Source organism: Elephas maximus, chromosome 7, assembly GCF_024166365.1.
Source record: "Elephas maximus indicus isolate mEleMax1 chromosome 7, mEleMax1 primary haplotype, whole genome shotgun sequence".
Lineage (NCBI taxonomy): Eukaryota > Metazoa > Chordata > Mammalia > Proboscidea > Elephantidae > Elephas > Elephas maximus.
In genome coordinates, this window is record NC_064825.1 from 70343927 (window position 1) to 70356068 (window position 12142).

Sequence of the window (12142 nt, forward strand, 5' to 3'; positions counted from 1 at the left end):
CAAACGTCCTTAACACCATAGAAATACTGAAGGAAACCATAGAAACACCCACTATCCAGCAATCTCCTCTCTATAGGACAAGAGTTGAGGGCTAGAAAAGATAGGAAAATGGTCTCTGAGTGGTTGAAGTGAGTGCCACAAGTCAATGCATTCTAGCTCTTTGGTGTTATTCATAGAAGAGACAGATCCTTCCCTTAACCATCCTTCTGATTTGCTCTAGCCAGTTCTACTGAGCATGATTCTGTTGTTTTCCTGAGGGCATTGAATTAGAAGGTGAAAATCCAAGTAGACTGGGCCTGGAGCTAGAGGCAGATATATTCACAGTAAACAGAGTAATCATCAAAAACATGATCCTAAGATCCTCATTGTGAGGAAGGAAATGAATAACTGGCAATGGGGGACCAAGAGCTCAAAATCACAGTAGCTGGGGTCAGCAGGCATGGAGGTAAACAGCTTAGCTCCAGATATAGCACTGTGACTGATGTTCTTGTGATGATGCCTGTGAGTCATCCAGAGAAGGTTAAGAGAGCGTGAACCATTTTTAAAAGAGTTCCCATCCAAAATGGCTTACAAAGATGTGTTTTCCATTTAAAGTAAGTTTTAGTTACCTAGGAATTTACCTTAGTGAAACCTCTCATTTTCCAAAAGCACTGAATGAAGCAGGTTTTACTCTAATAAGCTTTACAAGGAAGTTTAAGGTCCTGTAGCTCTACCTCTTTGCAGTGTGGAACAATGTTCTCAGACAGCGAGGAGAGAGTCAAGTTGGGTCCTGTGACTCTGAGCCAAGAGAGAATTTTAAGCATCTCAGAGGAGCCCAACCTGAGTAATTCCTTGACGTCACTCACTGAGTCTGTCCATCATCTTTCAGAGGGACCAGCTTGGGCCTGGGCCATCACACTTTGCTCATTCCTTGGAAGGCAGAGACAACTCTAAAAATATTCTTGGGCCTCTAGACTTATATGAGTGGATGTTGCTGTCTCTATTTCTCTGTCATTTGGGGAGGGTAGCCCCAAGCAGGTGTCCTGTGATGGGGGAGTCAGAATTAGCTGAGGTAGAGTGCCCAGGGGATTGAGTGTCATTTGAGAGCTCTGTGAAGACTGTCTGCATCTCCAACCCTGTAGCCATTATTCTCAACTGGTTTGGCAGAAGGAAAAGCTATGTAAAGACTTATATCTCTAGTATAGATTCTGGTAGGATAGGGAAAGCCACCAAGAAGCATCAAACCCGTTGCCCTTGAGTTGATTCCTACTCATATAGGACAGAGTAGAATTGCTCCATGGGGTTTCCAAGGAGTGGCTGGTGGATTTGAACTGCTAACCTTTTTGGTTAGCAGCTGAGCTCTTAACCACTGTGCCACCAGGGCTCCACCAAGAAGCAAGGAACTTGGAGAAGCACAGAGCTTTGAGCAATTGAGTGCCTCTGCTGGTTGGGTTATGGGAGGAGCTAAAAATAAAAGTGATTGTAAATCTTTAAAAGGGGCAGTTAAACCTACGATTTTCTTCTAAATTCTTTGCAGTCAAGTGATATCCTTCCTGGGTTTCAGAAAAAACAAAACAAAACAAAACTGGAGAAGTGCCCTTTTGAAGGGGTTGAACCTGAGAGGCTCTAGATTGAAGAACACCAAGCACAACTCAGGGCAGACATGTGGGACAGTAATGATAGTCTCCATAATGAATGGTAAAAAAAAACCCTCAGCCTCCTTCCTTGCTGGTCAGGTTTACACTCTACCCCTAACCTAGGACTCTATTTCCAGAAAATTCTATTTCTAGAAGAATCTATCAACCATATAATAGTTAAAGTGCTCCACTAAGATGAGAAAGTAAACCAAGAATGAGGAAGAAATGAGATCCAAGAAGAGGGATAAATGAATGATGGCACAAACAAAATTAAAGAAATGAAAAGAGAGGGAATTAGTAACTCAAAAAAAAAAAAAAAGAACAAGGAAATATAATCCGAGTATACTATATGGCTCAGCTGGGACTAATATTCACATGGTCATAATAATATAAACCCTGAATACCTATTTAAGAAACAAAACATGATATTGCTATATTTAGAGGATGTAAGTAGGCTAGGATTTTTGGGGGGGGGGGCAAGGAACAGTGTTACACAAGGGCCCTTGATAAGTACATTATTATAATACTAGCAGGAGCCCCTGGAGGACTCAAATGGTTAAGGGCTCAGTTGCTAACCCAAAGATTGGTGGTTGGAGCTCACCTAGAGGCACCTTGGAAGAAAGGCCTGTTGATCTAGTTCTGAAAAGTCAGCCACTGAAAACCCTACAGAGCACAGTTCTACTCTGACACACCTGGAGTTGCCCAGGGTAGGAGTCAACCTAATAGGCAACAGTTTTTTTTTTTTTTTTAATTTATAATGTAAGCACAAAACCAAAAAAACCAAACCCAGTGCTGCTGAGTCGATTCGGATTCCGACTCATAGTGACCCTACAGGACAGAGTAGAACTGCCCCATAGGGTTTCCAAGGAGCGCCTGGTGGATTCAAACTGCTGACCCTTTGGTTAAGAGCCTTAGCACTTAACCACTATGCCAGGTTTTTGTTTTGCTTGCTGCTGAATTTCCTAGTGTCAGGCACATAATAAGTCCTCAAAAAATATTTTCGAATAAATGAAACTTCCTCCCAAGGAATATTTATTTTAGGAAAATTGTAAAGAAAACAAAGCAGGTTAAAATGAGAAAAACAAATTTCACAAGTGATAGTACCTGGAATCTGTTTCTCTCTAACATTTTAAGATGACCATTTTTCAACTGTGAAAAGTAATGATATAAAATAGTTAAGCTGAGAGCAAAATGTTTAAGAGTTGATTTAAAAGTTAAAAACATTCTTGGGAAAATATTTTCTGTAAACCCTTCTATTAGTTGGGTTGATTGCGGGAAGCCTTGAAGCTCAGAAGAGTTCCAGGGAAATCAGGATGCAATTTTCTCAGTAAAACAAATCATTTTATTGGCTTTTCCTCTCATTCACTGGCTAGCATGATAGAAGAATGGATTGAGGAAAACCACCCCATTTTGCTTTTCAAACTGGTGGACTCCCAAGAGAAGCCCTCAGTTCTTTCTCTCACATTACATAGATTCCAGAAGGCTTTCACCAGGACATGGATTCCTTTTATTAAGAAAAAGAGGAGCATCTTTGGCTCAAAGATTTGTTCCTCCATCTAATGGAACTAAATTGGGTTTACAGCCCAATTCAACTTGGCCAAAAATTTACTGCCAACAAGGATCCACATTATCTTATGGTAATGAACGCATGGAACTGTTTTTCCCTCCATCCACTCGCTCTCTCCCCTTTCACCAAGCATTTGCTATGCTCCTGCTGCGTGCCAGGCACTGTACAAAGACACTAGTGGGGGAAGACTACGTGAAATAATGCTGGGTGCTGAGAGCTAAAATAGCCGGTCCCGCCCGGGCAACCAAGAAGCTAACGAGCGCGAGGAACCGGGTATATCTTTGTTAGGATTGCTAAGCCTCTCTCCCGTCTGGTGAGCACTCAGCTCAGAACGCAGGCATCCGAGTCCGGCGGCCATTATAGAAACTGCCTTTGACTTGGCGGGAGGCAGGCGCTCTCTGCAGGGTTGTGGGCTACCAAGCGCGCGCCTGTGTACCGGAGGGCACAAGCCGGATTGCTCCCTTCCCGCTGCAGCATGGTCTGTCTTAATCATTTTGAAAAGCCCTAGGGACACAGACCTGTCTCTGGAGAGGGTTTCGGCTTTTCAGTCCCCAGCCCCCAGCCCCGAGAGTTTAAAACGATTCCAGATCGATATTTTTGGGTCTCTGGAGAGGCCAAACACGAAGACCTTCCTGGGCTTCCCGCGTACTCCGGGGCCCCGCGCACCATCGATTACTTCGCTAAGGCTAGCGAGCCTGGAGCCTTCAGTATCTTCTCTCACGTCCTTCCTACCCGCACTGCTGGCCCAGCTATTTCTTCGTGTTTCCAGAGCCCTGTAGAAAGCGGTGCTGCCCCAAGCTGCTGGGGCGGGCTACGAGCTCCGCCAGGGCTCTGAAACCATGGCGGTGGTCTGCGAAGAGGTGGTGTGGTGCGCAAAGGCCTTACCCTGATCCCCAAAACATAGCCCCTCCCAAATGAGACATTCAGCCAGGCAGCTCCCTAAATCCCGCCAGAATCAGGGAAAGGTACACTGAAGTCTCCTCTCGGATTCACAGGGCATTGGGAGGACGAATCCCCTAGTAAAGGCGTCTCCATGTCCCTGGTTGTACCCAAAGGCGAGTCCAACAATGGGGGCTCAGAGTTCTTCCCATTGTATAGAAGGATTCCTTAGAAAGCAGCCGTTTCTAGTGAGGGATTCAAGTATCCTAGGAGCCCCGATGGTGTAATGAAGCCCTGGTGGCTCAGTGGTTAAGAGCTCCGTTGCTAACCAAAAGGTTGGTAGTTTGAATCCACCAGCCACTCCTTGGAAATCCTGTCCAGTAGGATTGCCATGAGTTGGAATTGACTCCACGGCAACGGACTTCTTTTTGTTGTTTCTTTTTTTAGGAGTCCTAGGAAACCCTCATGGCGTAGGGGTTAAGAGTTCAGCTGCTAACCAAAAGGTCGCCAATTCAAATCCATCAAGCTCCTTGGAAACCCTATGGTGCAGTTCTACTCTCTCCTGTAGGGTCGCTATGAGTCGGGATCGATTTCGATGAAAATGGGTTTGGTTTGGAAACCCTGGTGGTGTAGTGGTTAAGAGCTACGTCTGCTAACCAAAAGATTGGCAGTTCGAATCCACCAGGCGCTCCTTGGAAACTCTGTGGGGCAGTTCTACTCTGCCCTATAGGGTCGCTATGGGTCGAAATCGACTAGAAGGCTTTTTTTTTGGTTTAGGAATCGCCTAGACTGCAACTTTTTTTTTTTTTTTTTTTGAAGAGTCCTCCTGTCGTAGTCACATCTTGGTGTAACGCTGCCTTCCCGGGGGAGGAGGCGACCTTGGGCTATCTTGCCTCGGTGTACTCTGCGTGCCAGTTTTGTAGGCTCTGGACAGTCGCCTGAGTCTGCGTTCTGGATTCGTTGAGAGTTGCGCGGAGTTTCGACTGCCCGGGTGCTGGCAGCCATCCCACCCTCTGGCCCCGTAGCAGATTCTGGGTCTGATGGTTTCCAGGGTACTGCCACAGAGAATAAAAACCGTAGGGCCTAGACAGCCATTCCCTAAATTCTTTTCTGTCTCGAAGAATCAGTGGGTACCAGCCTCGTGGATCCCCAGAGACCGCTGGTTTCGGCCCCTCCCCTGCGTCGCCAAGCGAGACTTCTAGAGTGCGCTCCCGGAGGCTCGGGGAACGCAGTCGGGGGCGCAGCTGCAGAGGACAAACCCCGCAAAGCGAGCCTGTAGGATCTGGGGTGGGCGGCGCTCCCTCTCTTTCTCCCCACCTGCTCCTACCCTCGGCCTATTCTGCGACCTTTTGGCCAGGGTTCGCGTGTTCTCTCCACGTCGGGGTAGCTGCGGGCGTCTGCAGCACCGACTCTTAGAACACTGCTTTCGTTAGGAAAAAAGGGAGAGGCTGTGCCAGTGAGCGTGGATATGTGTGTGTGTTTGCGCGAGCGTACGCTGTCTGCGAGTTGGCGCCAGGGTGTGTGCCCCTGTGTATGTGTAAAGGGTGCCTGTCCTCGGGAGTGGAAACACGCGGGGTTGCTCTTGGGTATGGGCGTGGATGATTTGGGTTCCTGTGGGAGAGCCTTTTTTGCCAATGTCAGGAGCGGATTACCCAATAGGCAAGGTAAGCACGGTGTTTAACCTTGCTTACCAGACCATCTGCAGTGAACAGTCTGATGTGGTGAAACCTACGTGAAACTGTTCACTACAGATTAGTAAGTAAGCACAAATAAACCCGTGCTTACCTTGTTTACTGAGTCATCGGCCCCCGTCAGGGATTGTAAATTTGAAAAGAGGCTTTGATTCTGTAGGAAGGTGCTGTGGGGTTGGGAAAGAAACAGGTGCTAGCCATACCTATAAGCCATACCTATAAGCAGAATCTTTGATGAGGTGAAAAAATGTGAAGTTGTTCACTAGAGATGATCTGGCAAACAAGGTAAATACCGTGCTTACCTTGCCTATTGGATAATCCACCCCTGGCAGTGGCTGGTAAGGGCGCCTACGATTTCTCTAGCGCTGGTTCTCTGCCGCAGTGTCTATGTGTGTGCGAAAGTCAGTGTAGCGGGGGCTTCAGGTATGCGAGTACGAGACTGCCGCCCCGCGGGATGGAGGTGTGAGTGCGTGCACCCACCGGTCTGTACCTAGGAACCCAACGCGTCTGAAGCCACGCAGGATGCCCCTTAGGTCTGCAGCACCCGCTCCCCTCTGCGGGTGGGCGCTGGACCCCCGTGCGCGCTCAACGCTCCCGCGCTTCAGGGGAGTAGGGCGGGTGTTCGGAAAGAGAGAGACACCCGGCCTCAGGCTGTCCCAGCTAGGCAGCTTGGCAAACAGGCAGCTAGAGTTCTAGGGCAGCTGTGTAAACCAACTCTGGTGCTGCAGTCAAGGGTCGGAGATAAGGGTGCGGGATGCCGCACCCTCTGTGCAGGAAGTGCCAGGGCAGCCCCCTCCCCAGCCCTCTTCCCCGTTTCTACCAGTCCCAGAGACTTGTGTTGGAAACTGCTGGACTGCCAGACCCGAAGCAAAACGACCTCCTCAGAGGCCGGTGTGCGCCAGGGTGCTGTGGGCTAGGGATCTCAGGAGCATCCTAGGTGGTCCAAAGAGACTAATTTTCAGCCCTCGTCCCCCCGCCGTGGGCTATTTCAGCTTCGATTCCTTTAAAACCCAGGACTACTGCACAACCTCCCTGGGTCTCCAGGCTGTTTGGCCCGGGTTCGGCACTGGGGTGGCCAGAAGGGAGTGCGAAGTTGGAGTTGAGGCGACAAGGAGACAAGAGAAACTGTGGCCTCGGAGGCTGGTGACGCCAAACTTTTCCCAACTTGCCCCCACTTCCTGGACACCTAAGGCTCTTCGCTCCCTCCAGCCCCCAACCTGTCCGCCTCCTCAAGTAATGACCTCAATGCAAACGAAAGCGGGGGCCTATGGTCCCTTCCCTGGTGAGCGGGTGCAGGAAGCGGCAGCAATGACGCAATTGGCGCTCGGTCGGTCCTCTGATTGGCTGGTCCTGGCCACTTTGGATTAGATGCGTGGGCTTGTGGGCAGCCCCCCTCCCGCTACCATTGGAATAAGAACCGGGGGGCTCTCCCCGGTAGGCATCCACAGCAGGCTCTGCGCCCATCCCAGGTGGACCGGTCCCTCGCTCTTCCTCGAACCGCGGCTCGCCAGGTAAGGAACTTCCCACTCCGCTCACTCTAGTAACCTGCCTCTCCATTCCCGCATCCAGTTTGGTCTGTCTGCCTGTTTCTCCTTTGCCTCTCCGCTGCCATCTCGGGCTGACCTGCAGCCGGATGGTCCTAGCCACCCTCTCTGCGGGGCTCGGGAAAAGGCGGGCGGTTGGGGTTGTCTCTCTCATTTTCTCCTAACGAGCACCAGTGAACCCCGAGCATCTCCAGGACTCCCCTGCTTGCGCGCTGGAAGTTCCGCAACCCCAGGAAGGCTGCTTTGGAGCCCGTCGGCGCGCAGGATCCTGCCCGACTTTGGCCAAGAAGCATCCTGCGTCATCTGCATCCTCAGAGATCATTTTTGGTTCCCGGGACGGCGGAGCCCTGAGCTTGCCTCAGAGGCACCTCCGGTCCGCGGGCTTTCCTAGGACATCGGACCCGGACCTGGGGCAGTGTCGTCCGCAGACCGGGGTGGTGAGCTCGCCTCGAGATGCGGGCGTCCAGCAGCACCTGCTGCTAATGCGCGCTCGAGCAGAGCGCCAGCACGTTAAATTAAACTTTCCGCAGGTCCAAACCCGCAGACTGAGAGATTAGCGCTGCTTTCCAATTTACCCTTTTAGCCTTCACTTCCCATGCGTTGGCTCGAAGCCCAGCAGAGGGGAAAGGGTGCTAAATTTTTCTGTCCCTGAGAAGACAGGAGCGAGTGTGCAGCAGGATCAATCTGCCGTTGGTCTCTGCATAGATCAAGGCAAAAGGTGGAGAGTACATGCGATTGTGTGTGGCTTTCTTCCTGGTCTTTCACAGAGCAGAACCAGAATAGCCCTCCCTCCCTCCTTTGCCAGCACAGCTGTTTCTCCTTCACCAAGCCATTCACTCAATGTGTCTTTAGAGTGCCTCAACAGTCCATTTCGCAAATGAACAGAGGGGTGAGAAGGTGAAGTAACCTGCCTGAGGTCAGGTGGCAGTTGTTGCCGAGGCAGGACTGAAACCTAGGTCTGCCGGCTCACAGGCAGTGCTTGGTCTGAGTGCAGTGGTAATGTCATTCTATCTTTTACAGAGAGGCGCCATGGGTTTCTGGAAGCTCTCCCCCTTCCTGGCTGTTGGCATCTTGGTCCTGTGGCAAGTGGGCAGCCTCCAGGCAGCGCCCTTCAGGTGAGACAACCCTCCCAGGAACACACTTCCCTCCCACTGCACCTGGGATTAGACAGTTCCACTCTGAGGTCACAGTGGCACTTGGCTCCTGGTGAATCAATGTCCTGCTATGGACATTGGCCTCAGGCCCCGTCCACCTGGGAGTCAAGGCAGCAACATCCTTAAAAGGAAATGGGAGAGACCATGAAGTCTGGTTGCTTATCCAGAGAAGGGGGCGGGCAGGGGGTCTCATCACCTGCGTTGGGTTTTCTTCCTTTCACCAGGTCTGCCTTAGAGAGCAGCTCGGATTCAACGGTACTCAATGAGGAGGAAGCACGCCTCCTGCTGGCTACACTGGTGAAGGACTTTGTGCAGCTGAAGACCAGGGAGCTGGCACATGAGACTGAGGATTCCAGGTAAGGCTCCAAACCCTGCCCAGCACAGGGTCCTTCCCCCCTCCCCTCCCCCCATATACGCGTAAAGACATATCCCAAGAGGTAGCAGAGAACACACCTGGCCAGGACCCCTGCAGGAGTTCACCAGGCCCAGCTGTTCTTGGGCTCCACTGAAGACAAAAGTCCAGCTGCAGCTGGAGGGACTGTGGTTAGATTACATTAAAAGTTCTACTTTCAAAGTCTGTTAGGAAATGAATTGGGAAAGTGTGGGATCACTGACTCTGGGAATTGGTCTGGCTTGTTGAGAAGACCTCCCAGAATTGGATGAGTTAGAACTGGTAAGTGTGAAGCCCTGTGTATCTCAGGAGCTTTTAGAAAATTGGCCCCACTTGGTTAACCTGCATATTGTTCTTTCATACCTGCAAGGAGCCTTCACTACACATTTGCAAGGTGAAGGCAAGGCCTTGCAGAGGGTAGGGCCACATAGAGCAGTGTCTGAGGTAGGTCTGGGGTCTTTAGAAACGAAGGACCCACCTGCTCTCTGTGGAGCATCTCTGGAGATATGCATGTTGTCACCAGGCCAGAGAGAGCACCCTTCCCCACCCCACCTCCCAGTACACCTTGAGCTTGGAGCAGAGACCACTCCCTGACCTGCCCTCAGAACTGCCCTGAAGAGACATGCATTGCACCTTCATCTATCCTGAGAACCCCCTCTGCAGAGCATGAAGGACTGAGCAGCATGTGGAACCTGGGGAAAGATCACCCCTGCCCCACCCCAGCCCTTCTCCACACTGCCCTGGCCCCGTCTACCTCAGTCTCCCAAGGGAGGATGTGTGAGCTGCCCACCTCTGCCTGCCCCTCCTGCCCCTGCTTGAGGTCCTCTTCCCTGGTCTAACCTGTGCGACTCCCCACGGGGGCAGAGCCTGGTGCATGGTACTGTCTGGCATGTCTCTTCCCTGCAGCCTGGACAGCTTCAGAACTAAGCGGTGCAGTAGTCTGAGTACCTGCATGCTGGGCGCCTACTCGCAGGACCTGAACAAGTTCCATACATTTTCTGGCTACAACTTCGGGTCTGGAGCACATGGCAAGACAAGAGGCAGACATGGCCGTCGACTTTGAAAGCGACAGCTCCTCCTGCTTTGGGGTGTCCCAGGATGCCAACTGAATTTCTCCCACTCCTTCCTGATTTCCTTTCTTGCTTCCTCTTATGAATTTGTTGCATGTGTATCCCTCTCTAACTGCAATTCAAACTAATATTGGTAGTTTTGCTTATGACAGAGAATGTTGGGGACCTCAGGATGGAAGGAGAAAGAGCAGGGCTTATGGACCTGGTTAAAGATCAAAGAGAATGAGGGTAGTTTCTTGAGACCCTAGAAGATTTTGTGGCATAGCCCTCTATCTCCTGCCTCTGAATGTACTAAAACGAGCACCTCCCTCATGTCTCATGTGGCAAATAAACATATTTTTCAAAAAGGACCTATGCTGTGTTGGTCATTGCTTTGGCCTACGTCCAAGACTTGGGGTGCCCAGGGCCTATGCTTAGAATAAGATAGCTGGGCCCACGGCTTGGTGGGTGGTCCCTATGAAACAGCTCAAGAGTTGAGAATGGTATGCTTAAGAGCAGACAAGCACCTCTGGGAGAGGATGCTGCAAACCCTGCTCTCTAAGCTTCCTCCGGGTAAGACTTTAGGGAATTTTCACTTCCCTTCGAAGTTTTGTTAGTGATTGTGGCTGGGTCATGGCCTCTATATACTCTCTGTGTGTTTTGGGGTGAGGCCGGGCCTTTGCTGACCACTCCTTCCTGGTCCCAAAGGGACTGTGTGTAAGGGACATTTCCATTCTGGCAAGTGTGAGGCCAGGGGAGGGACCACAGGGTTTCAGCATGTGCCCATGGCTAGGAATTGGGTTTTCTGCCACAGCCTTTGGGAAGGGTGCCTAGCAAAGCCTGCCGGGCAATTTCCCCTAACAGTTTTGATAAGTGCATTTAGGAGAAACACTTACTGTTAAGTGGTATGTCAAAGAGCTGTATTTTCTTTATGTTGATCCCATGGGGCAGGCTCCTCCCCACCAGCCTCTCACTTGACAGGCCTTCCCTTCTTTCTCTACTTGCAAATCAGCGTCACTGCCCAGAAGAGAGCCTGCAACACTGCCACCTGTGTGACCCATCGGCTGGCAGGCTTGCTGAGCAGATCAGGGGGCATGGTGAAGAGCAACTTTGTGCCCACTGATGTGGGCTCCAAGGCCTTCGGCCGGCGCCGCAGGGACCTTCAGGCTTGAGCAGCTCAAGGACTCATGGAAAAAGGTGACTGCCCTTCTATTCTGGGGGAAGGGAGGGGAGGGGCTTTGGAGGTGAAGATTCATATTTTGAAGCCTACCGGACTTGGTAGGTTCTTCAGTTCTCTTTTCTCCAATTACATTCTTCCTCCTGAGGTAGAGTTCCTTCTAGAACTAATCTTGAAATCCGAGTATTAGGAGATGCTGCAGAGATGCAGTGTCCTCCATCTGAGAAGAAAATGAAAAAATGCTTGCTGGATTCAGAAAGGGAGAGGCTTGCAGACCTTACCACTGGCCACTGCTCATTAATGAATGCAGGCTTAGAAAAGGGCTCGACCCTGGATTACTGTTCACAGACTCAGGCCAGAGGGTTGTAATCATTATATTGTATAATATATACACACGTATACGTATATATAAAATATAATGATTACATACATGTAAGATAAATATGATTATCTATATATATCTATATAAAACCCACTGCCATCAAGTTGATTCTGGCTCATAGCAGCCCTATAGGACAGATTAAAACTGCCCCTAGGGTTTCCAAGGAGCAGCTGGTAGATTCAAACTGCTGACCTTTTGGTTAACAGCCATAGCTCTCAACCACTGCAGCATCAGGGCCCCTGTGTGTATATATACATATATACATAGATGTGGCAGTATGAGTCCATAAAGATTTACAGCCTTGAAAACTCTATTTTTTTAATACTACTACTACTACTAATAATAACAGTTGAATCGATTTTATTTTCATTTACCATGCAAAGCCCTCTTATATCCCATATCAATAACTCATTAATACTGTTTAAAGAGGCACTTCTGTGAATTAGTGTTCTTTTCAGTAATAATTGTGATTATTCCACCATTCTCCTCTTCCCTTCTCCTCTACCTCCTCTTTTTTTTCTTTTTTTGATCTCAGGTACCATGAAGCTGAACTCACCACTTCTATTCATTTTGCTGACAACAGCTTGGTGAGAAGGCCCCAAGGAAGACACATATGTTTTCATCTTAATTAGATACTGAAAAAAAGCACCTTTGTCATTTGAAAGGAATGAAACTGAGTGCAAAATAAGAAA

The 12142-nt window shown here is 49.8% G+C and overlaps 1 protein-coding gene across 2 annotated transcripts; it reads left to right on the top strand.

Annotated features, from left to right (window-relative positions):
* The first annotated feature begins 7209 nt into the window (after positions 1-7209).
* On the top strand, positions 7210-11063 carry LOC126079489 (calcitonin gene-related peptide 2-like). 2 transcript variants are annotated; one of them, XM_049890516.1, is made up of 4 exons: positions 7210-7264; positions 8318-8412; positions 8676-8807; positions 10904-11063. In XM_049890516.1, the coding sequence occupies exons 2-4, from the start codon at positions 8327-8329 to the stop codon at positions 11061-11063; spliced, it is 378 nt and encodes a 125-aa protein (XP_049746473.1). In that variant the 5' UTR covers positions 7210-7264; positions 8318-8326. The 2 variants fall into 2 exon arrangements, with proteins under 2 accessions (XP_049746473.1, XP_049746472.1); XM_049890515.1 differs by lacking the exon at positions 10904-11063 and adding an exon at positions 9749-10254.
* The last annotated feature ends 1079 nt before the right edge of the window (positions 11064-12142 follow it).

Bases quoted from the DNA above. Each gene is read 5' to 3' on its own strand.
- LOC126079489 (XM_049890516.1), top strand. From the start codon at position 8,327: ATGGGTTTCTGGAAGCTCTCCCCCTTCCTGGCTGTTGGCATCTTGGTC. The intron at 8,413-8,675 runs GTGAGACAACCC...TCCTTTCACCAG, and splicing joins CTCCAGGCAGCGCCCTTCAG to GTCTGCCTTAGAGAGCAGCT. The intron at 8,808-10,903 runs GTAAGGCTCCAA...CTTGCAAATCAG, and splicing joins CATGAGACTGAGGATTCCAG to CGTCACTGCCCAGAAGAGAG.